Source organism: Harmonia axyridis, chromosome 7, assembly GCF_914767665.1.
Source record: "Harmonia axyridis chromosome 7, icHarAxyr1.1, whole genome shotgun sequence".
NCBI classification, from domain to species: Eukaryota; Metazoa; Arthropoda; class Insecta; order Coleoptera; family Coccinellidae; genus Harmonia; species Harmonia axyridis.
The window spans coordinates 3,903,352-3,930,445 of NC_059507.1; the positions used below are offsets into that span (position 1 = coordinate 3,903,352).

The 27,094-nt window shown below is 36.8% G+C and overlaps 1 protein-coding gene across 1 annotated transcript in view; it reads right to left on the bottom strand.

The window, feature by feature from the left end:
- LOC123685257 (amyloid-beta-like protein) overlaps positions 1–24,118 on the bottom strand; it is a 138,763-nt gene extending 114,645 nt beyond the window's left edge. Inside the window, exon 1 of the mRNA XM_045624901.1 lies at positions 23,958–24,118. Within this exon, the coding sequence (XP_045480857.1) occupies positions 23,958–24,023 (66 nt within the window). The 5' untranslated portion in view covers positions 24,024–24,118. The remainder of the gene's footprint in view (positions 1–23,957) is intronic.
- Positions 24,119–27,094: the final 2,976 nt, after the last annotated feature.

A 27,094-nucleotide genomic window follows, 5' to 3' on the forward strand; every position in this document is an offset into this window, starting at 1 on the left:
AATAATCGCTGTTGATGGTTAAGCTCTTTTGGAGGTTATCAATGAATATTATACCTTGCGCATCCTAGAATACTGATGCCATAACCTTGCCAGCTGACTGTTGTGTTTTTCCTCGCTTTGGATTCGTTTCATCGTGTGCAGTTGCCTCAGCTGACTGTCGAATGGACTTCGGGGTGGAATTATGGAGCCATGGTTCATCCATTATCACATATCGACGCAAAAATTCAGGTTTATTGCACTTAAACAGCTTCAAACACTGCTCAGAATCATTAACACGTTGTTGATTTTGATCGATTGTAAGTTCGCGCGGCACCCATTGTGCACACAGCTTTATCATGTACAAATATTCGTGAATGATATGAAGTACACGTTCAGATGATATCTTCACAATGTCTGCCATCTCGATCAACTTCAGTTTACGGCCATTCAAAATTATTTTGTGAAACTTTTTGATTTTTTCGTCGGTGACAGCCTCTTTTGGGCGTCTACGCGTTCGCCGTCTTCGGTGCTCATTTCACCACGTTCAAACTTAGCATATCAATCAATGATGGTTGATTTTCCTGGTGCAGACCCCGGAAACTCTTCATCAAGCCAAGATTTTGCTTCGAGTGTATTTTTCCCTTCAAAAGCAATATTTTATCAGCACACGAAATTCTTTTTTTCCTTTTTTTTCAAATGATAAAAGTAGCTGAACTCACAACGCGATATCTCACAAACTAATGGTCGGACTGCTGTCAAATTTTGACTCGTATCGTTGGTAAGGTTGGAACTGACTAAAAATCATATGGATTTAATACTAGCATCAACATCTGAGCACCAGACCGGGGACTTTTCAAATGGCCTAATAGCTTCCCCTTTCATTGAAATAAACATCCACTGATTTCTCTTGGAATATACTCGTTTTTTTAAATTTCAAAATGAAATCTTTTATTGGAAAACCTTTTATATCCCAATTTGACAACGTCCAGCTAACAATGTTGGGGGGACACTTAAAAAACGGCGTTTTATAGAATATTTGAAATACGATATTTTTCCTAATTGTTGAATTTATAGTATGCAGAATATTTATTATTATTTGCATCTACCTGCTGAAATTCAAGGTTTGGCAACTTTTGCTCTCCTAGTGTCATCGGTTGTTTCACGTCGTTTGGCGCGCTAGAAGTTTGTTTTCTGAATTTGTGATATATTTAGGTATTTATTTCAATATATTTTGAGTTAATATGGAACGTTGATTCGCTATAGGACATAAGAAGTGCGTTTTTTGTGGAGAAACTCGCGAATTGAGTGAAATATCGTATCACTGATATGTTTTCATTTCCGCGCGCTTCATGTCAAATTTGATAGTTCATGTTGGGGACAAAATTTGCTAACTGAAAATGACTCATGCTCTCTCTATCTATGTTTATTACTCTGACTGAGGGAGGGACACTAAAAAAAGGCGTTTTATGTTCTATCAATGATCGAAGAAAGCAAGAGCGACCTTGAGGAGGAGTCAACAACCCGACGGGGACTATCTCCGATAGTCCACGTGCGACGCCTGTCAGGGTTAATACGTCCCTGTGGGGGTAGCTGTCGAATCTCGCCCCTTATTCGATTTTCCGACGGTATTTCCGAGAACAAAACGCGCATCCCGCACGGCATGGCAATTTCGGACGCGGCCAGAATACAAAGCTCACTCGACGCGCATTCGAATAATAATTTTTCCCGCCGTGAAAATGCCCTATGATGTATGCGTATCCGTTTTTGACAGTACGTTTTATGAATATTCAGCGCGGACAACGTGTATTCATTAATTTCAATTCTGCCGATTGCGGCTGACGTTCGGACAAAAAACCGAAAAACATTCGGATATAGGTACCGAATATATCAACACGCGACTCTTCCAGATTGATATTTCGATTTTTATTTATAGCGTGTTACTTATTATAGGTCGATTAGAGCGATACAGCGCGATGTTGATTTGTCTCCAATGAAAAAACGATGATTTATTTGATGGAATTCGGTGTTGGTGAGATTTGTCGTCATTCGGTGTGATCATCAGAGCAATAAAATGTCCCCAACATGGTTATGTCGCCGTTGTCAAACTGTAATACATATAACATTCACTCAATAACAGATCAATTGAAAAGTCCACGATCTATCATAGTAAAACACATTTTTTTTGGAAAAATTCGATTTTATTATTCAACATAGTTGCCTTCGAGGGCGATACAGCGATTATAGCGATCTCCCAACTTTTCGATACCATTTTTGTAGTACGATTTGTCTTTCGCTTCAAAATAGGCCTCAGTTTCGGCGATTACTTCCTTATTGGCGTTAAATTTCTTTCCAGCGAGCATTCTTTTGAGTTCTGAGAACAGGAAAAAGTCGCTGGAGGCCAGATCTGGCGAATACGGTGGATGCAGAAGCAATTCGAAACCCAATTCATGCAATTTTGCAATTTGTTTTCATTGATTTGTGACACGGCGCATTGTCTTGATGAAACAGCACCTTATTTGTCTTCAAATGGTGCCGTTTTTCAATGATTTCATTCTTTAAACGATCCAATAACGCTCTATAATAAGCGCTGTTGATGGTCTGGCCCCTTTTGGAGGTAATCAACGTGTATTCATTAATTTAAATTCTGCCGATTGCGGCTGACCTTCGGACAAAAAACCGAAAAACATTCGGATATAGGTACCGAATTTATCAACACGCGACTCTTCCAGATTGATATTCGATTTTTATTTATAGCGTGTTACTTATTATAGGTCGATTAGAGCGATACAGCGCGATGTTGATTTGTCTCCAATGGAAAAACGATGATTTATTTGATGGAATTCGGTGTGATCATCAGAGCAATAAAATGTCCCCAACATGGTTATGTCGCCGTTGTCAGATTGTAATATAACATTTCCCCAATAACAGACCAATTGGAAAGTCCACGGTCTATCATAGTAAAACACATTTTTTTTTTTTGGAAAAATTCGATTTTATTATTCAACATAGTTGCCTTCGAGGGCGATACAGCGATTATACAATCTTCCAACTTTTCGAAACCATTTTTTTAGTACGATTTGTCTTTCGCTTCAAAATAGGCCTCAGTCTCGGCGATTACTTCTTCATTGGCACTAAATTTCTTTCCAGCGAGCATTCTTTTGAGGTCTGAGAACAGGAAAAAGTCGCTGGGGGCCAGATCTGGCGAATACGGTGGACGCAGAAGCAATTCGAAGCCCAATTCATGCAATTTTGCCATTGTATTCATTGATTTGTGACTGGGCGCATTGTCTTAACGAAACAGCATCTTTTTTTTCTTCAAATGGTGCCGTTTTTCAATGATTTCATTCTTTAAACGATCCAATAACGATTTATAATAAGCACTGTTGATGGTCTGGCCCTTTTGGGGCTATTCAACGTGTATTCATTATTTTCAATTCTGCCGATTGCGGCTGACGTTCGGACAAAAAACCGAAAAACATTCGGATATAGGTACCGAATTTATCAACACGCGACTCTTCCAGATTGATATTCCGATTTTTATTTATAGCGTGTTACTTATTATAGGTCGATTAGAGCGATACAGCGCGATGTTGATTTGTCTCCAATGGAAAAACGATGATTTATTTGATGGAATTCGGTGTGATCATCAGAGCAATAAAATGTCCCCAACATGGTTATGTCGCCGTTGTCAGATTGTAATACATATAACATTCACTCAATAACAGACCAATTGGAAAGTCCACGGTCTATCATAGTAAAACACATTTTTTTTTTGGAAAAATTCGATTTTATTATTCAACATAGTTGCCTTCGAAGGCGATACAGCGATTATAGCGATCTTTCAACTTTTCGATACCATTTTTGTAGTAGGATTTGTCTCTCCCTTCAAAATAGGTCTTAGTTTCGGCGATTACTTCTTCATTGGCGCTAAATTTCTTTCCATCGAGCATTCTTTTGAGGTCTGAGAACAGAAAAAAGTCGCTGGAGGCCAGATGTGGCGAATACAGTGGATGCAGAAGCAATTCGAAGCCCAATTCATGCAATTTTGCCATTGTATTAATTGATTTGTGACTCGGCACATTGTCTTGATGAAACAGCATCTTTTTTTTCTTCAAATGGTGCCGTTTTTCAATGATTTCATTCTTTATCTACTCCTATTGAATTATAAACTCATTATTCAACTGCTTTTGAGCAATTAATAGTATCTATTAACAAACAGCGTGATTTATAATAACTCACTACTATAACTCACTATTATAAATCGGAAAATATGGATCTGTGCTTCTATACTTCTCTGCTTCTATTCGATTGGCCGAAAGGGAACATTCCATTATTGTTATTGAGGGGAGGAATGTCCAAGGGAATGTCACTTTTGACGTTTTCAAATTAAGTTGATATCTAATTATTGTGAATGTTTTGCTGAACACGATTAATTCAGATAGTGAAGATGAAATATTATAGAGGTAAACACTTCCGAAAGACAAACAGCTAATGTTACCATACATAATTAATTGCCCGAAAAAATATAAAGGAGTTTGAAAAAATTTTCCAGATTGGTGTAGCAGTAAAATCATTAAGTAATCGTTTACAGGGAATATTTTTTGGTATATTTTAATGCATTTTTATAGGCAATTATTAAGGTTTTTCAATAAATTTCTATGTCTGTAAGTTTCCATCTCTCTTGTACGGGATCGAGCACATTATGTTTATTTCCCGTTCCTTCTGTCTTTATTTGTCTGTATTTTTTTCTTAGTATTTATTGATATAGTCGTAGATAAAGTATAGTATTCAACTTGCGGTAATGGTCATAACTCACTTGATGAATTACAGCACTCGCCTGCGGCTCGTGCTGCAAACATCATCTGCGTGAGTTATGACCTACATTACCGCTCGTTGAATAATATACTATTAAACGATCCAATAACGCTTTATAATAAGCGCTGTTGATGGTCTGGCCCTTTTGGAGGTAATCAACGTGTATTAATTATTTTCAATTCTGCCGATTGCGGCTGACGTTCGGACAAAAAAACGAAAAACATTCGGATATAGGTACCGAATTTATCAACACGCGACTCTTCCAGATTGATATTCCGATTTTTATTTATAGCGTGTTACTTATTATAGGTCGATTAGAGCGATACAGCGCGATGTTGATTTGTCTCCAATGGAAAAACGATGATTTATTTGATGGAATCCGGTGTTGGTGAGATTTGTCGTCATTTGGTGTGATCATCAGAGCAATTAAATGTCCCCAACATGGTTATGTCGCCGTTGTCAGATTGTAATATAACATTCCCCCAATAACAGACCAATTGGAAAATCCACGGTCTATCATAGTAAAACACATTTTTTTGGCAAAATTCGATTTTATTATTCAACATAGTTGCCTTCGAGGGCGATACAGCGATTATAGCGATCTTCCAACTTTTCGAAACCATTTTTGTAGTACGATATGTCTATCGCTTCAAAATAGGCCTCAGTTTCGGTGATTACTTCTTCATTGGCGCTAAATTTCTTTATAGCGAGCATTCTTTTGAGGTCTGAGAACAGGAAAAAGTCGCTGGAGGCCAGATCTGGCGAATACGATGGATGCAGAAGCGATTCGAAGCCCAATTCATGCAATTTTGCCATTGTATTCATTGATTTGTGACTCGGCGCATTGTCTTAACGAAACAGCATATTTTTTTCTTCGAATGGGACCGTTTTTTTACGATTTCATTCTTTAAACGATCCAATAACGCTCTATAATAAGCGCTGTTGATGGTCTGGCCCTTTTGGAGGTAATCAACGTGTATTCATTAATTTCAATTCTGCCGATTGCGGCTGACCTTCGGACAAAAAACCGAAAAACATTCGGATATAGGTACCGAATTTATCAACACGCGACTCTTCCAGATTGATATTCGATTTTTATTTATAGCGTGTTACTTATTATAGGTCGATTAGAGCGATACAGCGCGATGTTGATTTGTCTCCAATGGAAAAACGATTATTTATCTGCGTTGGTGCGATTTGTTGTCATCGGTCATTCGGTGTGATCATCGGAGCAATAAAATGTCCCCAACATGGTTATGTCGCCGTTGTCAGATTGTAATATAACATTCCCCCAATAACAGACCAATTGAAAAGTCCACGGTCTATCATAGTAAAACACATTTTTTTTGGCATAATTCGATTTTATTATTCAACATAATTGCCTTCGAGGGCGATACAGCGATTATAGCGAACTTCCAACTTTTAGATACCATTTTCTAGTACGATTTGTGTTTCGCTTCAAAATAGGGCTCACTTTCGGCGATTACTTCTTCATTGGCGCTAAATTTCTTTCCAGCGAGCATTCTTTTGAGGTCTGAGAACAGGAAAAAGTCGCTGGGCCAGATCTGGCGAATACGGTGGATGCAAAAGCAATTCGAAGCACAATTCATGCAATTTTGCTATTTTTTGCATTGATTTGTGACTCGACGCATTGTCTTGATGAAACAGCATCTTTTTTTTTTTCATATGGGGCCGTTTTTTTACGATTTCATTCTTTAAACGATCCAATAACGCTCTATAATAAGCGCTGTTGATGGTCTGGCCCTTATGGAGGTAATCAACGTGTATTCATTATTTTCAATTCTGTCGATTGCGGATTTTCAATTCTGCCGATTCGGACAAAAACCGAAAAACATTCGGATAAACCGGATTTATCCACACGCGACTCTTCCAGATTGATTTTCGATTTTTATTTATAGCGTGTTACTTATTATAGGTCGATTAGAGCGATACAGCGCGATGTTGATTTGTCTCCAATGGAAAAACGATGATTTATTTGATGGAATTCGGTGTTGGTGAGATTTGTCGTCATTGGTCATTCGGTGTGATGATCAGAGCAATAAAATGTCCCTAAAATGGTTATGTCGACGTTGTCAGATTGTAATATAACATTCACTCAACAATAGACCAATTGAAAAGTCCACGGTCTACCATAGTGAAACATTTATTTTTTTGGAAAAATCAATATCAATTAAAATATTTCCAGACCTCTACCACTTCACTGAAAACAAAATACTTATTCCTTATTTCGAATGGGACACACAATATATTAACGCATCATTAGATAGCTCATTTGATGATAATTTCAGCAATTTAACTTGGGTAAACAGTTAACAGTTCGTTAGTTACAAGATTCTCATGAAAAAATGGCAGTGACGCGACGTGGACTCGCCTTTATATGTACGTTTATGATGGGTATTTCTTTTCGAAATTAGAAAATCACAGACACTGGAAAATAACAAAGCGATCTGTTTTGAGAAAGACCGCCCAAAAATTATCAATAACAAACTAATTTTTTTAAATGTCACTCAATCATCCAGAATTCAGTTCATTATTTTATGAATATCTAAATTCGCTTCCTATAAATGAAACTGAATACTCTCGCTATGAGTGAGGTAATCAGAAACATGATGCTATAAACAACAATTTTATGCCAACTAAAGAATCATTGCTCGAACATTAAACCGCCTACGTCGAATTTCAAACCTGACTCTACTCTTTAAATGCTTTGGTTTATTATTTCCGATGATATAAACCTTTCTGGATCGTTGTAGTAGAAAAATAATAGCCTCTCCCAAATTATAAGATCGAACTCAAAACACTGCTCCTTCAATATCAGTGACTTAATAATAGTTATTACAGAATCTTCCGCAAGGTTGAACACTAGAGAATTGGTTGGAAATTATGAATTGAATTAACAGCACAAATAACATTATCTCTTGAAATATTTTTCTAAATTTGGAACTTCCATCATAATCGATAATATATTCCAAAAAAAAGATTTGAACGGCGAAGAATTTTGATTTATCGTTTGTTGATTTGTCGTCGATTTTGAGAATTAGGTTAACATGATGTGGACGGCGTTTATTTTCAACAAGACGGCGCTACGTGTCATACAAGCAACGAAGCAATCATAATTCTGCAAAAAATTTACCTGGCCGTTTGATTTATCATAGAGGTGATTACAATTGGCCACCGAGATCTTGTGATACAACACCCTCAGACTTTTTTATTTGTGGCCACGTTAAAGACAAAGTCTATGCCAATGCTCCACAATCGATTTAAAATATTGAAGATAGAATTCGTGAAGTTATCGAGGACATACAGCTGCAATTGTAAGAATTGGTGTTGAAAATTTCATGAAAAGGATTTGGTGCTGCAAGTGTACACTTTTGACTGATATCGTTAATGGCTTACCTTCCTCTTTACAATGAAATAAACATACATCGATTTCTCTCAAAATATACTCCTTTTTTTATATCAAACTGAAATTTAGGAATACCCTTTATGTTTCAACTTATGAAATCTTTAATGTATGGAACAGATGGGCGTCTATATCAATATCAAATGTTGAAACAGGAAATAATAGATATACAAACTCAAAAAAATCTTATTTGAGATGGGGAATTCATTTATTCTAACTCGCTTCCTTCAGGTATGTCAAAACAACATTATTTATATGCTCTTATTGTCAGATTCACAGCTGAAATTAACGAGTTTGGGAGCTCTGTTAAAATTAGTTCAATAGCCGGTGATAGCATCTGATCTGAGTCAGTGTACATGACTCATTATTATTCAAGGTGTTGGAAATGAGTTTGGATTGTTATCAGGAAATTTCAAACAAATTCGGAGTTTTATTAAACTTGGGTTCATTATTCCCAGAAATAATTGTAGGTACAGGATGAGCAAATTTCCATGTTTCAGTACTCGGAGGAGATAGACAAAATCTGATAACCCATTCTCGTTCTCTTTTTCTGAGAAACTAACAAGAGTTAGTATTCATTTTTGGCCATTCTCTTTTGGTTTCGAGTTATAAGCGAAAATTAGAAAAATGTCGAAATTTTTCAAAATTTTATTATGACATATTGTATGATTTCTTATGAAGGAATACGTAGAGGGGTTTTCGTATAAAAAGTTTCTTGTGTAAGAGGATTTTTACAGCGCACTGCCGTATATAAACAGTTGAGATACTCTACCGATTACGATACTACGTGCGTAGAATAGTTTTTTCCTGAAGAGGCTATTTCTCTTGATGTTCTCTTTGTTTTACTACGTCCGTCGATATAAAACCTTCCAAGCGTTCCAAGCAAGCGTTCAATTGGCAAAACTATTTATTTCGCTCACTCATTTCACACTTATTTCCAATTAAAAACAGTAATTAAGTACAATTCGCACATTTGCAGCTATATGTTCTCGATAACTTCAGGAATTTGATCTCTAAGATCTTGAATCTATGTATAGCATTGATATAGACCTCATCTTTCAGGTGGCCTCAAAGAAAAAGTCTAAAGATGGTAAATAACAAGATCTCGGTGGCCAATTGTGATCACCTCTGAAAAATAACACCACCAGGCAACTTTTCTTGCAAAATTGCGATTGTTTCGTTGTTTGTATGGCACGTAGTGCCATCTCGTTGAAAATGGACGTCGTCCATATCCATATCTTTCAATTACGGCCATAGAAAATCATTTATCAGAGCCTTATTTCCAAGATCGATAAATAATCGTCAAACCTAGATTTTCGTCAACACTACAGGCAACAACAGCAATATTGTCAGTTGTTTTGGAGAGAAGCACACGGTTTAGATTCTTCACATCACTAACTTGTCTCAACAACTCAAATAACGGATGTTTTTTTTCGAGGTATATAACTTTAAGTTGGCATTACTTTTCAAGATGGGACCGTTTTAACAGCTGTTAAGTGATTTATTCTCAGTTTGGTTTGGCAATTTATCATGAATAGACTCACGTCTGAACAACGCTTGCAAATAGTGCAATTTTATTTCGTAAATAATGGTTCTGTGCGGAATACGTATCGCGCACTACGTCCATTTTATTTTGTTTAGCGATGAAGCGCACTTCTGGTTGAATGGCTACGTCAACAAACAGAACTGTCGCATTTGGAGTGAAGCTAATCCTCAAGTGTATGTCGAAACACCGTCACATCCAGAAAAACTGACTGTTTGGTGCGCTTTATGGGCTGGTGGAATCATTGGTCCGTACTTCTTTGAAAACGATGATGGCCAGAACGTTACAGTCATTGGTGATCGGTATAGAGCCATGATTACTAACTTTTTCATTCCTGAACTGAACAACCAGATGTCCAGGAGCTGTGGTTCCAACAAGACGGCGCAACATGTCACACAGCTCGTGCCACAATCGATTTATTGAAAGACACGTTTGGTGACCGCCTAATTTCACGTTTTGGACCTGTGAATTGGCCTCCAAGATCTTGTGAATTAACACCTCTAGACTACTTTCTGTGGGGCTATGTAAAGTCATTGGTTTATGCGGATAAGCTACAAACCCTTGACCATTTGGAAAACAACATTCGCCGTGTTATTGCCGATATACGGCCACAAATGTTGGAAAAAGTCATCGAAAATTGGACGTCCAGATTGGGCTACATCCGAGCCAGCCGTGGCGGTCATATGCCAGAAATAATATTTTAAATGTAATGCCACAAGATTATCTCGCGGATAAATAAAATTCATGTCAATGGAATAATCCATCGTTGTTCTATTGCAATTTAAAGTTCTATAGCTCTGAAAAAAACACCCTTTATCTCCACCAGTTTCACTATTGCAGGCCAAGAAGGTGCTTCACGACGACTCAAAAGTGCTTTAGTTTTGTGAACTGTGATGTTTTGGATTTCAACTGTTCCCCCATTTTTTAGCGAATTTTAACAATTTCAATGCATTGTTGCAGCGTGTATCACTGAATTTTTTGTAATAGCGTATTTTTTACTTCTCAAATGATAACAGTTTAAAAATTGACAGCTGCCCAGATAGTGGGCTATTCAAAATTAAACCTCTCACTGGGAAACCCTGTATGGAGGAGAAACAATTTTCATTTCCTTTTTTTCGCTCCACTCCAAATTGATATTTTCACTTAGGAACGATTCACTCTTGAAAATGCAAACTTTATGCTATAGTTATTGAAAAGAAACCCTTCGAGCAATGTTGAAGTAAAAAACTAAGCAATTAGCTGCTTCTGTCGATACTCTACGATGAGAAAATCCCGAACTAAAGGTCGCAAGAAGATCAAAGAACCCTGGAGAGCCAATTATCAAAAGCGGCGATATCTAAAGCATACTGAATCGATCGAAGAGGCCCTAGCTACATAAACAGACAAATCCACGTCAAGTACAAATCACAACAGGGAGCTACTACGTTGAATGCACCAAGTGCACGTTACCGGGAAATGGGAAATGAGTGTTGGAATACCACGGCATGGGGAAAATCAATATTGAACAAGTCGAATGACTCATACCGCAATTTTCAACACCCTCCTCGGCAGGGTTGCCAGGGTTGGTTGTAGCCACGCAGACTAGACGTCGGGTCTGGAGATGCACAAGATATGTTGTGCATCCTCGGTAATTACTGGTAAATGCGATCGTGAGAATTTTCCAGTCAGATTAATCATTTTGAGATGCCGTAAAAAGCGTTTACGCTTTTTGGAGACTGAAAATGGTTGGAGAGGAACTTAAATGAAGCCAACTCTGCATTCGAGGAAAGTGAATTGAATTTTTATTATATTTAATGATTTCTGAATTGATATTGCTCTCGAGTCTACCAAAGCTGAGGCAGTTTTGTGGTTACTATGGAGAGCCGATTATGAGCAACATGAAAAGCTTGAAAATGCTCGACTAACGCATAAAAAATGCATGAAAAGGACCCTGTACATTCAGTTAGGAAAATAGCTTTCCGTAAATTTGGCTGAATTTTTGATATGTTGTAGTTCTTGATAGGCTATAACAGGCCAATTGAAAAGTCCCCGGTCTACCATAGGAAAACACATTTTTTGGCAAAATTCGATTTTATGATTCAACATAGTTGCCTTCGAAGGTTCGAAGGCGTAACAGCGATTAAAGCGATCTTCCAACTTTTCGATACCATTTTTGTAGTACGATTTGTCTTTCGCTTCAAAATTGGCCTCAGTTTTTGCGATTACTTCTTCATTGGCGCTGAATTTCTTTCCAGAGAGCATTCTTTTGAAGTCTGAGAACAGGAAAAAGTCGCTGGGGGCTATATCAGGCGAAAACGGTGGATGCAGGGGCAATTCGAAGCCCAATTCATGCAATTTTGCCATTGTTTTCATTGATTTGTGAAACAGCACTTTTTTCTCTTCAAATGAGGCCTTTTTTTAACGATTTCATTCTTTAAACGATCCAATAACGCTATGTAATAATCGCTGTTGATGGTCTGGCTCTTTTGGAGGTAATCAATGAATATTATACCTTGCGCATCCCAGAAGACTGATGCCATAAAGTTGCCAGCTGACTATTGTGTTTTTTCTCGCTTTGGATTCGGTTCATCGTGTGCAGTCCAATCAGCTGACTCTCGTTTGGACTCCGGAGTGAAATGATGGAGTCATGTTTCATCAATTGTCACATATCGACGCAAAAATTCAGGTTTTTTGCACCTAAACAGCTTCAAACACTGCTCAGAATCATTAACACGTTGTTGCTTTTGATCGATTGTGAGCTCGCGCGGCTTCAAAAATACTTCATATTTTCCAGAAACGACATAATTTTTGAAGAAAAACCAAAATAACTGAATCCAAATATATCTGATATTACCAAATATGTTTTCCAAAATGTTCAGAATGACTCTTAGTGAGCTGGGGTATTACCAATACCAATCTTCGTACCATATTTTCAGTTGATCATATCATAGAAAGAAAATTGCTGAATCATCATATAAGAAAAAAAGTCCTATGATCATAGGCCTACAAACTGTTTTCGAGATACACGGAGATCTTTTTTCATAGCACTTTCCCTTCACAAGATATTCAACTTAAATTGAGCATAGATATTCCAATTTTAAATTTCCGTCATGTGATATGCTAATTTTGAATATTAATCTACAGGGTGATATTTTTTTGGAACAGTGCCCAATTTTTTCATTTTTTTTTGTGGACCACTGATAGTTTAGGAAAATGTAAAAAGAAAATTTGGTCCAGTACTACACTTTTGTGTTTCTTGTAGTTTTGTCGTATCTGCTAATGGTTTCGAGAAAAAATTCAAACAATTCTCTAGTAATCCTCAGGAAAAACCAAATTATGATTAAGATCCACTAAGTGATGAAAAAGATAATTAGAAGTTTTGGTACTTATTTACACAATCTCAAGCGAAGATCAATAAACATTCGAAAAACTGGTATAATCATCACAAAAAAGTAGGATCATAAGAAACGCCCTGTATCTTGAAAACAAAGCATTCACGGAACCATGTTCACATGACTTTTTCTTAAAATCATCCTGTCACATTTTCCTCTGTAGCACTAATTTAGGACCACCCTGTAAGAATTATCTTTTTAGAGCTGTGTTTAGAGTTGTGTTCTTCAAGCGTATGAATTAATGAACGCTCAATATCTACGAATTTCACGTCGGTGTTTTCCTAATTTTTCCCACTCAGCATGTTTGGCGAGAAGCAAAACATTCAAACAATAAATTCAATCTCGCTTAGCCCTCTAGATACGTCCTGATGGTTCCCGATAGTTTCATAAATTGAAAAATAAATTGAACACTCCTTTTTTCGCTGATGGAAATTGACTCGTATCGATCTGGATTCGTCAGGCGTGAACAAGCATCTGATTGGCTGATTTTTTCATTCGAATTCCAGGAATTGAAGGGGTTCAAAGTGAAAGGTCGTGATTGAAGTCGAAATTACGCTTTAATATTACAGACTTCAAAAGAATGATAATTTCCAAATAAGTATTTTGTCGGATATGGAGTTTATCCAGATTGGGGAGGTGGAAATTGAATCTCTGACGGTTGGTATATGGATTCTGTGTAAATGCTGGAACGCATAGCCAAGTATAGGAACAAACAACTACACTGCGCAAAAAAATTAACGCACATTATGGAAATCTCGAATTCATTCTACAACTGAAGGTGTTCTCAATGATAATTATTTTCATCAGAATTGTGTATGCATATGTTATCCACTTTCAACGTTTTTCTTCAATACAGATGTTCTTTCCCCGCAGGAATAAAAAAAGATGAGATTATCAGATTTTGAATGTATTGGCTCCATTCTGAAATCAGTTGTTCTCGATCAATTCTAGTGATCAATAGTTTTTCTTTCATTTGCTTCTCTACACTCGATCGCTATGCAACGCGAAACACGCAATTTGACCCAAGAGGAATGTGCCCAAGCGGTAGTTTTGCGAGATGAAGGGTGGACATACACAAGAATTGCAGAAAGGTTTGGAGTTTCCCATACAAGTGTGTTCAGAATGTTGCAGCGATTCAGGGAGACAGGTATGAATGTCCGAAGACCAGGACAGGGTAGACCACGGGTAACAACTGCCATTTAAGAACGTTACTTGAGAGTTTCTTCGTTGAGACAACGGTTTGCAACCGCTCGCCTCCTTCAAAATCAGCTTGAGCAAACTCATGGGGTGCAAATTAGCACTCAGACAATGAGAAATCGCCTCAGAGAATATGATTTAAGGCCTCGTGTCGCGGCAAGAGGCCCAGCTCTTACCCCAGCCCTTCGAAGGGCGCGTTTGGATTTTGCGAGAGAGCATATCCATTGGGAAGAGGCTGATTGCGAAAGAGTTCTCTTCACAGATGAGTCTAGATTCTGCCTCTACCATTGTGATCGACGTTCCCTTGTATACAGACGTCCACATGAAAGATATGCTCAGTGCAATTTCCTGAATACTACTGGTTTCGGGGGAGGATCGATTATGATATGGGGTGGAATATCTTTGACTGCTCGCACAGACCTAGTGGTCGTTGATAATGGAGCTATGAATGCTGATAGGTATATAAGGAACATTCATGAAGAGCATGTAGTGCCATTTGCCCCATACATAGGTGAAAATTTTATTTTTATGGAGGATAATGCCAGCCCCATCGTGCGCGCATCGTTCAGGAGTACCTTGATGAGGTTGAAGTCTCTCGAATGGAATGGCCAGCAAGAAGTCCAGATCTCAATCCGATTGAGCAGGTTTGAGGCAACCTCAATAGAAGGCTGAGAAGTTCAGAAAATCATCCAGCTACTCTTAATGACTTAGGAATCCAACTTATTAGCATTTCAGTATTTTGAAAATTGTTTATTTCTCTTCTTTCACATAAGATTCGGTAAAATCCTGAATTTTTCTTCCATTTAATGTGTCTTGTTTCGTTCAAAACCTTCCCGAGAGAACATAAAAAATAAGTTATAAACTCAATGTAGAGTTAACATTCATTAGAATTGAGATTTTCAGAATGTGCGTTAATTTTTTTGCGCAGTGTATAAGACATAAAGACGCGATTGAACGCATGGAACAGATGCCCAAATTAGACAAACGTAATCTTGACGTTCAACACCTAGCTGTGTTAATATCTTTCACTAAGCTGCTTGAGATAATTAAAGTACAATTAATAAACATAATAACAACGATCCGATGATTCCAATTTCCTAATGAAGGGGGCAATGATACGTAATGAGCTTAATTAGATTGTATAAACACGAAAATAGTCAATTGTTTGCCCATTATAAATTAATTTAATCGACTAGCACATGTTCAAGTGTCTGTAATTTAAATCGGAAGCATTGCAAATTTTGCACAATTGTAATTGATAAAAATACCTATTTATCATCGGAAAAATTTCGAGAAATGTTACAGCTTAGGATCAGAAGCTTTTAAATGCATAGAACTTTATATAAATAGATTACAGAACTATTTAAAAATACGTATAAGGTGTGTGAATAAGTCTTTCCCGTTTGTTTTCAAATTTTGAGCCTTTATTGTGAAAAAATGGTTACAAATGAATTATTGAAAGTATTGGCCATCGCTAGCTACAACTTTTCCCCTTCTTTCTGGCAACATACGAATCCCGTTGCGAAAAAATTCGACCGGTTTGGCCTCTATCCAGTCATACACCCATTTTTTGGCTTCCTCGTAGGAATGGAAGTGCTGGTCAGCCAGGCCATGCGTCATCGATCTGAAGAGATGGTAATCAGACGGAGCAATGTCTGGACTATACGGCGGGTGGGGTAGGACTTCCCATTTGAGCGTTTCTTAGTATGTTTTCACCGGCTGTGCAACATGTGGGCGAGCATTGTCATGTTGCAAAATAACTTTGTCGTGCCTGTCGGAGTATTGTGGCCGTTTTTCTCGCAGTGCGCGGCTCAAACGCATCAATTGTCGTCGATAGACCTCGCCTGTGATCCTTTCATTCGGTTTCAGAAGCTCATAGTAAACCACACCTAGCTGGTCCCACCATATACAGAGCATGAGCTTGGCGCCATGAATATTTGGCTTGGCCGTCGATGATGATGCATGGCCGGGTAGTCCCCATGATTTTCTTCGCTTCTGATTATCGTAACGGATCCACTTTTCATCGCCAGTCACGATACGATGCAGAAAACCCTTTCTTTTATGTCGCTGAAGCAGCTGTTCGCAAGTGAAAAAACGCCGTTCGACGTCTCTCAGCTTCAGTTCGTACGGCACCCAATTTCCTTGCTTTTGGATCATTCCCATGGCTTTCAAACGCTTGGAAATGGTTGTTCGGTCAACTCCCAATGCTTCAGCAAGTTCTTCTTGCGTTTGACACGAATCTTCATCAAGCAAAGTCGCCAATTCTTGATCTTCAAAGATTTGCGGCCGCCCGGAACGCTCCTTGTCTTCCACGTCGAAATCGCCACTTTTGAAGCGTCGAAACCATCCGCGAACACTTGAATCATCGACACAACCTTCTCCATAAGCTTCCTGAAGCAACCGGTGCGCCTCGGCAGCAGATTTCTTCAAATTGAACCAATAAAGTGAAACTTCCCGCAAATGACGTCGACTCGGCTCAAATTTCGACATTTTCACGATTTCAAAAATTTATGATGCGAAAAAATTTCAACTAATGTGTTAGTGTGGAATTGTTGACAGATGAATAAGCTTTGATTATGACATATGTAACCATTAAATACTCGCACAGTATTGGTGGCGCCATCTCTTACAAAAAACGGGAAAGACTTATTCACACACCTGATATATGATATCATTGTTGTTGGTTAGTATATTAGAGTGATTATTTGACATAAATTTCAATTGAATATTGTTACGGAAATACTGCCCAATTTTTTCGATAGTTTGCTAGAATTTTTAATAGTTTTGGTAACGCAATTAACACAAATGTTTGTACTTCGAACTGTTTTTCCACATCTAAATCCAACTTAATCTCCATCGAATCTGTGGTTTATCGGGAAAACGAATCTCTAGTCAGATTTTGCCCATTAACGAACTCAATCTACTCTAAAAGTTTATGGGTCTTTTGTACGAGAGTTATCGTGATTACGGTCAGCAGGTCCGGACAGGCATAAGTGAATTTCACCATCGATCGTGAGGGAATAATATACCAAACTCTCTGTTTGTAGAACGAACGCTCAAAAAGCAAACTCTTCTCTATATCTTCATCAAGATTGTTGATAAATTCGATCACGAAATAGCTATAAATATTCTATAATGGAAAATTGAGCCACTATAAATGGGGTAAGTTAGGTTGGAAGAAGGAGAAAGAAGATTCAACTACACTCCCAAGCCATAATTTGACTAGAAATGGGTTTTCCCCCTTCAAAATTAGTAGTTATATTTTTTTGGAATTTCCATAGTACTTGATATGAATGCTGAACTTTATCATTCCTGAAATAACAGATTATTCGTTCTTTATGATTGTAATAATTACTATAGGGGTTTCTAATTGGAATGAAACAATTCAAAATGGTTATAACGGCTACAATGTGAGTTATTTTTTGACATTTCATAAGTAATTTGCGTAAGGAGTAGAAGAATGATACAGAATAATGTTAAAGGAATGTTTTTCTGTTGTTGCTGAGAATAATCTAGATTTTAGAGGATATATGGTTTCAATCTCAGAGTAATAAACATAGATAGAGAAAGCATATGTCACTTTCAGTAAGCACATTTTGTCCCAAATATGAACTATCAAATTTGACATGAAGTGCGCGGAAATGAAAACATATCAGTGATACGATATTTCACTCAATTCGAGAGTTTCTCCACAAAGAACGCACTTTTATGTCCCATAATGAATCAACGTTCCATATTAACTCAAAATATATTGAAATAAATACCTGAATATATCAAAAATTCAGTAAACAAACTTCAAGAGTGCCAAACGACGTGAAACAACCGATGACACTAGGAGAGCAAAAGTTGCCAAACCTTGGATTTCAGCAGGTAGATACAGAAAATTATAAATATTCTGCTTATTATAAATTCGACAATTAGGAATAATTTCGGATTCCAAATATTCAAATTTGCATATTCAATCGGGAATCACTCAAATAAATATATTTCATTCAATATAATATACATTCGTATCGATATAGTAAAATTGTGGATTTGAAAATATATAACAATCCGACAACGTAATCTAACCATGTTGGGGACATGTAAAAAATGTTGTGTCTCACCGAATAATTTATATTTTTTTCTCATTTTTCAAATTGTATCATTGCTCTTGCCATTACTTTGTATAATCGAATATTCGTAATTGTAGTCTCAGAGGCCTTTTGTTTTCCTGAAAAAATAAAGGAATTCTGGTCACTTGGACAAAAGTAATTTAATGACGGGTGCGTAAAAGATCTGCAGTTAAACGAAAACAAAACGGTAGAATACTTCTGCTGAAGTTTAATTGAATCGAATTTCCAATTCAAGTTGGGGGTTTCTCATGAATACTGCATGGACAACAAGGTAATTAAACAGGGTGAAAAAGGAAACGGAGATAGGAAAAAGAGTTGTTTCTTTTCTCCTGTGATTCAGGTATTCATTAATAATTCTGTGGGCGCCACAATCACTATAAGGGATCTTTTCATTCGCATAAAACATCATGTTGAATCCTTAGCCATTTATGTGTTTACAAGGCTCTAGGTTTGCACCTCATGCTATTGCAATTACAGAAGGTGTTCAAAAAAAGTTTCCTTTGCAAAAAAAATGCGAGGGATTTTCAATAAAAGGTAACATTTTGAATATCTGGGCAGCTGTCATTAAGATGTCTAAAACACTGATGTGCTCACTTACTCTTGAAAAATATTGAAATTAAAGTGGCAACTTTGAAGGGACCAGCCTTCTTGGATTTTTTCAAAGGAAATTCTCTTGGACGTATATATTTCTTTGATATCAAAATGAAACCTCTTAATGGAAGACCCTGTACAGACAGCGGGTAACTTTGAACTGAAATACATTGTAATATGATGTGCAATATTCAAATCTAGATCCATTCTGGAATCCGCCTTGGATATTGCACATATGACCAAGAGCTTATGTCATCGCCATGTCAATATTAGTCCTAATCTCAGCAAGTTCTCTTGTACACAACAGCATCTTCCTTTGGTAACATGACTCTGTATTTAATAAAGAGTCATGACAAGAGAAAATCTGAATGAAGTTCGTCGAGTGTGTTATTAATAATTTCAGATGAAACTCAATAAGTGACCAAATATTCAAATATTCCAGATTTAATATGAGTATTCACATAAATTCTTAAAATTTTAGTAATTTCTCATATGAAGCGAAAAGCACACTTCTTGATTCTTGGAAGAACAAGAACAATATTGAAGAATCTTTCAATATTGCAGTAACAAGCTTGATAATATTTCATACAAATCACATCATCAGAACCATAGAAATTTCAAACAAAATATCGAAAAAATTCCGACTAGATTGAAATTCAGTTTCTATATGAAAATAAGCAATCTGATGTTTATCCTGAATTTCAGGAGTATCAGAACTCCTCATCTTCATAAACTAACAATAACAGCAAAATAATTTACATCTCATTCTATATACAATATCCAACTATGCAGGAGGTGCATGAATGAATGGGCGCTCAAAAGCTCAATTCTTGAATTTTTAATTCGATATTAGGATTATACGCTGTCCTAATATTAACTTAGACAACTCAAATCCGGCTTGATTTTTTTCCTAAACTCATTACCGCAAACATCAATATTAATTTACATTCACTCACTAGGAAAAAAATGAGTCCAATTTAGATTTGACCCGTCAAAGGAAGATGAAAACAAGTCGGAGAGTAAAAACTAAGGGTTGGCTAAATTCCCGGGGATGAAATGCCGAAAAGTTAAAAACAAACAAAAAACATTTTACTTCTAAAAGTTTCGCTTCGATTCGCCCAAGAATTGGGCTTTCTGAGAGATATTTCAAACTTTGGGGAACGGTTTTCTGAACAGATGAATTTGAGACCTGCACCTTTCCACTAATGGAAAAACGTGCATTATTTTCGGGAGAAACTTTCGATGGGAATTACTTCCAGAATGCTTGAAACACGGAGAAATCACATTTTAATAAGAGTGTGCTTGAAAATTCGAGAAAAGGACTGAAAAGACATTCGAACGCCCTTGAAAAGAACAACTGAATGGATATATGTATATTAATATGAATTGTGATTTACTATGATTTCATTGTTGCCAGTGATTATTTTTCATTTACAAATTAAATTTAAGCTAGTTGTTGTTATACGTATACAGAGGAAGTATACTTCTCAAATATCTCGAAAAGGTATAGCACGATTTTTATAGATTTTGATGTGCAAGGATCTTGTGATATGGCCGATATCATAGTGGTATTTACATTGTTGTCAAATTTTTACTTTTTCCGGAATAATAATGAATTTAGTTATTCGAAGGGATCATCCTGTATATCCTTTTCTTTTGAAATCTTTAAGAAATACTGAATATTCTTCATGTTATGTTCCTTATACTTAAATGCCATCGATTTATCAGAATCCTACGTCCCAATAAAATAACCTACAACAACTACATCATATATAGGGTGTTTTTTCGAGGTATATAACTTTAAGTTGGCATTACTGTTCAAGATGGCGACCGATTTAACAGCTGTCAAGTGATTTATTCTCAGTTTGGTTTGGCAATTCATCATGAATAGACTCACGCCTGAACAACGCTTGCAAATAGTGCAATTTTGTTTGGAAAATAATGTGCCGTTGTACCCGATTTTCATAAGCGAATTTTGTTTAGCGATGAAGCGCACTTCTTATTGAATGGCTACGTTATTAAACAAAACTGCCGCATTTGGAGTGAAGATTATCCTCAAAAGTATGTCGAAACACCGTTACATCCAGAAAAACTGACTGTTTGGTGCGCTTTATGGGCTGGTGGAATCATTAGTCCGTACTTCTTCAAAAACGATGATGGCCAGAATGTTACAGTCAATGGTGATCAGTATAGAGCCATGATTACTAACTTTTTCATTCCTGAATTGAACAACCATGATGTCCAGGAGCTGTGGTTCCAACAAGACGGCGCAACATGTTACACAGCTCGTGCCACAATCGATTTATTGAAATACACGTTTGGTGACCGCCTAATTTCACATTTTGGACCTGTGAATTGGCCTCCAAGATCTTGTGATTTAACACTGCTAGACTACTTTCTGTGGGGCTGTAAAGTCATTGGTCTATGCGGATAAGCCACAAACTCTTGACCATTTGGAAGACAACATTCACCGTGTTATTGCCGATATACGGCCACAAATGTTGGAAAAAGTCATCGAAATTTGGACGTCCAGATTGGACTACATCCGAGCCAGCCGTGGCGGTCATATGCCAGAAATCATATTTAAAATGTAATGCCACAAGATTATCTTGCGGATAAATAAAATTCATGTCAATCGAATAATCCATCGTTGTTTTATTGCAATTTAAAGTTCTATAGCTCTCAAAAAAACACCCTTTATATTTCTTTTATTCAGTTCTGTTATCTTCAACGGCGCAATAAGAGATAGAACGAAAGCCCAAAAGATCCTGGGGCCAAATCGGTGCTTTTGTAGATAAATATCTACTCGGATCAAAAAGTACATATTAACTATTTCCGATACATGATGCGTTCAATTTGAAGTGGTATTTTACAGTGAACGACGTGCACGCCAATGTAACAGATCTTCTTTGGCCTTCCACAACACGCTAATGATTATAAATATCCTATTAGTTAAGGCTACGGAAATAAGTTGAGGTTCATTCAGAATCATAACTACCTGATCGCTGTGAATGAACTATTGTTGAACGGTTGGTTACTAACCAGCACAAGAAAGAAGTGCAGTAGTCGAAATGGGCCGTAGTAGGGTTCTCACTCATAAAATGCGTCTTGATGATTGTGATATACATTTCAGTTCACTCCCACTGGAAGTGATCGCTTTAGAAATGGTTATTGATAGCCATGATGGCTATCCAATTAATTTCTACGTTTTTATTTGATATTTCTCCTGAGAAATGTTTTAATTCTGTAGTAGGTTTAGTATCAAAGCCGGTTTCCCGAATAATCTCTTTTTTTTTCGAATTTGCCATAAAAAATATTCATCGAGATGTGAAATTGCAATTTCAAGAATTTGTTATGTTGTTTTTGATGGGCTGATCAATATTTCTATGATTTTCCCATTTTCTCCCATTAGAGCTCACTGAAACTAGTTTTGAACATTTTGGACAATATGTTTGATCAGTTATTTTGACCTCTCATAAAAAAAATATTCGAAATATGTCATTTTTCGATAATGTGTTCTTGCGTTTTCTTGTAGCATGTAAAGATGTATGGAAGATTTTGGAATTTGTATCTGATCTCAAAGCCAGCGTGGAGCAGTGCATTATCGATGGCGGTGCCTAATATAACTAAGGTAGAACATTTTTCAGTTGGATTCTATGTACCGAACCTCTAAATTCCATCGAACTCTGAATGAGTTTTCCGATTGAAAAAAATCCCTTTTCAAAGCTCCATATCTCGAAAAAATATACATTTTTGAGCTTTGTGGCTACAACATACCAAAAATTTAGCTAAATTCACAGAAAGCCATTTTCCTAACTTCCCCAACCTAATCACAACGATAAAAAATTCAAGTAGAATTTTGAAAAAACCTAATACATCAGTGACAGCAGTTCCCACTCAGTTGGGATTTTGCAAAACACAACTTCGAAGTTTGTGCAAAATTTTAGATTCATACACTGTAGTGACGTCTTTGACTTCTTACACTTTTGAAATATTTTCGAGACGGCCCTGCTTGTCCCCTATCCCCTCGAAAACACAAACAGCAAGTGTCAGTCAAGTGCACATTACTTGCTTGGGGAAGTGCAAAAAAGTTCCGTTAAACAAATAAGTGGACCATTTTCACCAAGAAAAGTTTTCCGTTAATTTTCGAGACTAATTAAGGACTTATCTTTAGGACAAAATATGAGAACAATTTTTCATTAAAATTTATGAGAGTTTGGAAAAAAAAGAAGCTATTCTAAAAACAGTAAAAAATAAATATCTTGTTTTTCATCTCATCTTCCGAAGTATATTGACGTATTATATCATATATTATTACCTATTGTTGTTATTGTTTACTCCAGAGGTTAAGCATACTTATGTGGTAGTACTGTATGATATTATCGATTAGTGGAATTAATTTGATTATTCGAATGAAGATGGAAATAATTTCGGGAAACGAAATAATGAAAACTCATTGCAAAAATTCTCCAAAAACGAGCTGTCAGATCCTGTGGTGAAAAGGATATTTGCAACAAATGCCCCATTACCAACAAAATTTAACATACTGAATAAGAAAACTCGCCTCCCGGAAAGGATGCTGAATAAGCACAAAAATTGGACTTAATCCGGAATATAATATTTAGGTCAATTGAAGTCGAGATATGTTTATTCTTTATGCAGCTAAAATATGAAAATTTTTTTTAAATAAAAGCGTTGAATACACATCAAAAATTCTCCTGCCACAAGTTAACATTTGCCAGAAATCCTTCAACATTATTCCGGCGACCTGTAAAGTCCTTTGTGTCCCAAACTGAATAAACATAACTATAGAAACTGGCTAAAAATCAATGCTGCCTGGCCATCATGCTCCTGTACCGCACAAAAAGAAGACATCTACGTACATTTTCGACAGTACATTCGAATTTGACGTCTCTACTTACCAGCACGGTGTTATCGACGGCACAAATTACATAGATCACACAAAAAAGAGTCACTTTTCCCAACATTTTGCCGAGATTTGAATAGAACCCGTCCAGAGACACTCAACTCGCAATGGGTGTAGACGCGACTGATAGTAACTCCACCTACAACCGATGGCGCTGAGAGCGCATGGCAGCCGAAGGATAATAGAGTTGGTTCACCTTCCAAGTTGTCGGCGTAAGAAAGCCAGCTTGAGGGTAATTTCATACTAGGGCCCACTCGTCTACCGAAGGGCAAGTCTTATTCAGCAGAAATGAGAGTCGGAAAACCACTTGGTAGGAAAAACTCCAGCTGGATATTCTTTCTGGTGGAAAAGCGTTATACTTTCTAACGCAGCCAATCAGGAAATGTCGGTGATGATAATGCGATTTGGGGTATTATCGGAACTCCTCCTACTACGAAATATAAACACACTAATTGCTAGACTTTGCTGTTATTTTGTTGGCCTTCTCTTGAACAGTCTGAGGAAGGTACCTTATTGTTGTCCTTATTGATTTTATACTTCCTATTGAATGGGGTTTTATCAAAGACTCATAACACGAAGTCGAAGGAATATAGCATATAGCCCTAGACTTAGACATATTTCAAGCGGTTGAATGGCACAATTAAATAGAAGAGGAGAAAAAGGAGTACCACAAGGATCAATATTAGTACCCATCTTATTTATCTTGTACGTAAAAGACCTATTCGTAAATATATAATCTGATGAAACTTGCAGGTATGCAGAAAGCAGAGCAGTCAGCAGTTTTCAACAAATCCAGCAGCAATGTCGGACAAAAGACAGAAAAGTCCTTTTATACTTTCTTACACAGCCAATCAGGAAATGTCAGTGATGAAAATTAAAATTGGGGTATTATCGGAACTCCTCCTACTACGAAATATAAACACACTAATTGCTAGACTTTGCTGTTATTTTGTTGGCCTTCTCTTGAACAGTCTGAGGAAGGTACCTTATTGTTGTCCTTATTGGTTTTATTCTTCCTATTGAATGGGGTTTTATCAAAGACTCATAACACGAAGTCGAAAAAATATAGCCCTAGACTTAGACATATTTCAAGCGGTTGAATGGCACAATTAAATAGAAGAGGAGAAAAAGGAGTACCACAAGGATCAATATTAGTACCCATCTTATTTATCTTGTACGTAAAAGACCTATTCGTAAATATATAATCTGATGAAACTTGCAGGTATGCAGAAAGCAGAGCAGTCAGCAGTTTTCAACAAATCCAGCAGCAATGTCGGACAAAAGACAGAAAAGTCCTTTTATACTTTCTTACACAGCCAATCAGGAAATGTCAGTGATGAAAATTAAAATTGGGGTATTATCGGAACTCCTCCTATTACGAAATATAAACACACTAATTGCTAGGCTTTGATGTTATTTTGTTGTCCTTTTCTTGTACCGTCTGATGAGGGTAATTGTTGTCCTTATTGATCTTATTCTTCCTATTGAATGGGGTTTTATCGAAGGCTAATGACATATAAGTACTCGAATATAGCCCTAGACTGAAACAGATTTCAAATGGTTGAACGGCACAATCAAATATAAGAAGGAAAAGGAGTACCACAAGGATCAATATTAGTACCCATCTTATTAATTCTGTACATAAATTACCTATTCGTAAATATAGAATCTGATAAACCTGTAGGTATGCAGAAAGTAGAGCAGTTTTCAACAAATCCAGCAGCAAAGTCGAACAAAAGCCAGAAAAATCCTTAGCCCTCACCCAAAACTAATTTGAGGCAGATGGTTTCAAGATGAATAGGTATGAAACCCTGAAGCAGATGCTCAGAGATATAGATGCTTAAGAATAAACTTCCACATTCCATTTAGCTGCAAGAGATATGTCGATCAGTGATGTGGAATACTATCTAAGCAGATAGTTATGATTGAAAGAATCAAAAATATTTTGATTGTCAAGATCACGTATTTCTCAGACTCCATTCGTAAGATGAATCATGACATCATACTTTGAGGACATAATTCTCCTATAAGAGATGGTTCCAACATCAACTGACAAAAACTAACAAGTGTTTTTGAAAGGGAGAAAACTTAAGAACATAACATCTTGTTTCATTTTAACCGGTGTGAAGTGTTTCCATCAAAACAGGCCGAATTTCACTGTTATAATACTCGCGAAAAACAGAATATACTATAGAAAAGGGTGCATTCACTGCCTCGATGAATTTTGAAAGAGCGCTCAAAACTTACTAACTTCCCGATCAATGTTCTCATTTTTTCTGCATGCATTTTGTTATGTTGAAAAATGTATTTTCTTTGACTGATTCGATTCATAAATGAAAATGATAAAGCAATACGGAAGTGATATTTCTGTATACGTTACATCGAGCATTATATGCTAATTCAAATGTAAATTGATACAAATTAGCCTCTAGGGTTATTCAATGGGTGATCATACTAATCATGGAACTGATATTGAAATGATGAAACTTATTCATTAGTCATACATTGTCACATTTGTTTGATCGGAAACAAAATAATGCAAAACCAACAATTAACATCTGGTATTCGATTCAAATTGAGTAGACTATAGATAGGGTGTAGTCTATAGGTATTGGTATTAATTTTCTCTGGTTGAAAAACTTGACAATTAGAAACCGTGAGCTTCGCTCAAGAACAACTGAGAATATTGACGAAAACCCAAGTTTGGAATAAGGCATTCCAGCCTACTTTGCAAAAGTGCTAAGTGTCATAAAAGCAACGAAACAATCGCAATTTTGAAAGTAAAGCTTTCTGGTAGTGTTATTTCTCGAAGAGGTGATCACAATTGGCCACCGATATTTTATGACTTAATACCTTTAGAATTTTTTCTTGGGGGCCACGTGACAGAAAAGATCTATGTCAATGCTCCACAATTGATTCAAGATCCTTAAATATGGAATTCTTGAAGTTATCGAGGACATACAGCTGCAAATGGGCGAATTGGCCACGGAAAACTTCATGAAAAGGATATGGAGCAGCAATGGCGGCCAATTGGCTGATATCGCTTTTATCGTTAATGACATACCTTCTTCTTTACGATGGAATAAGCACCTATCGATTTCTCCTAAACCATACTTTTTTAAAATATCAAAA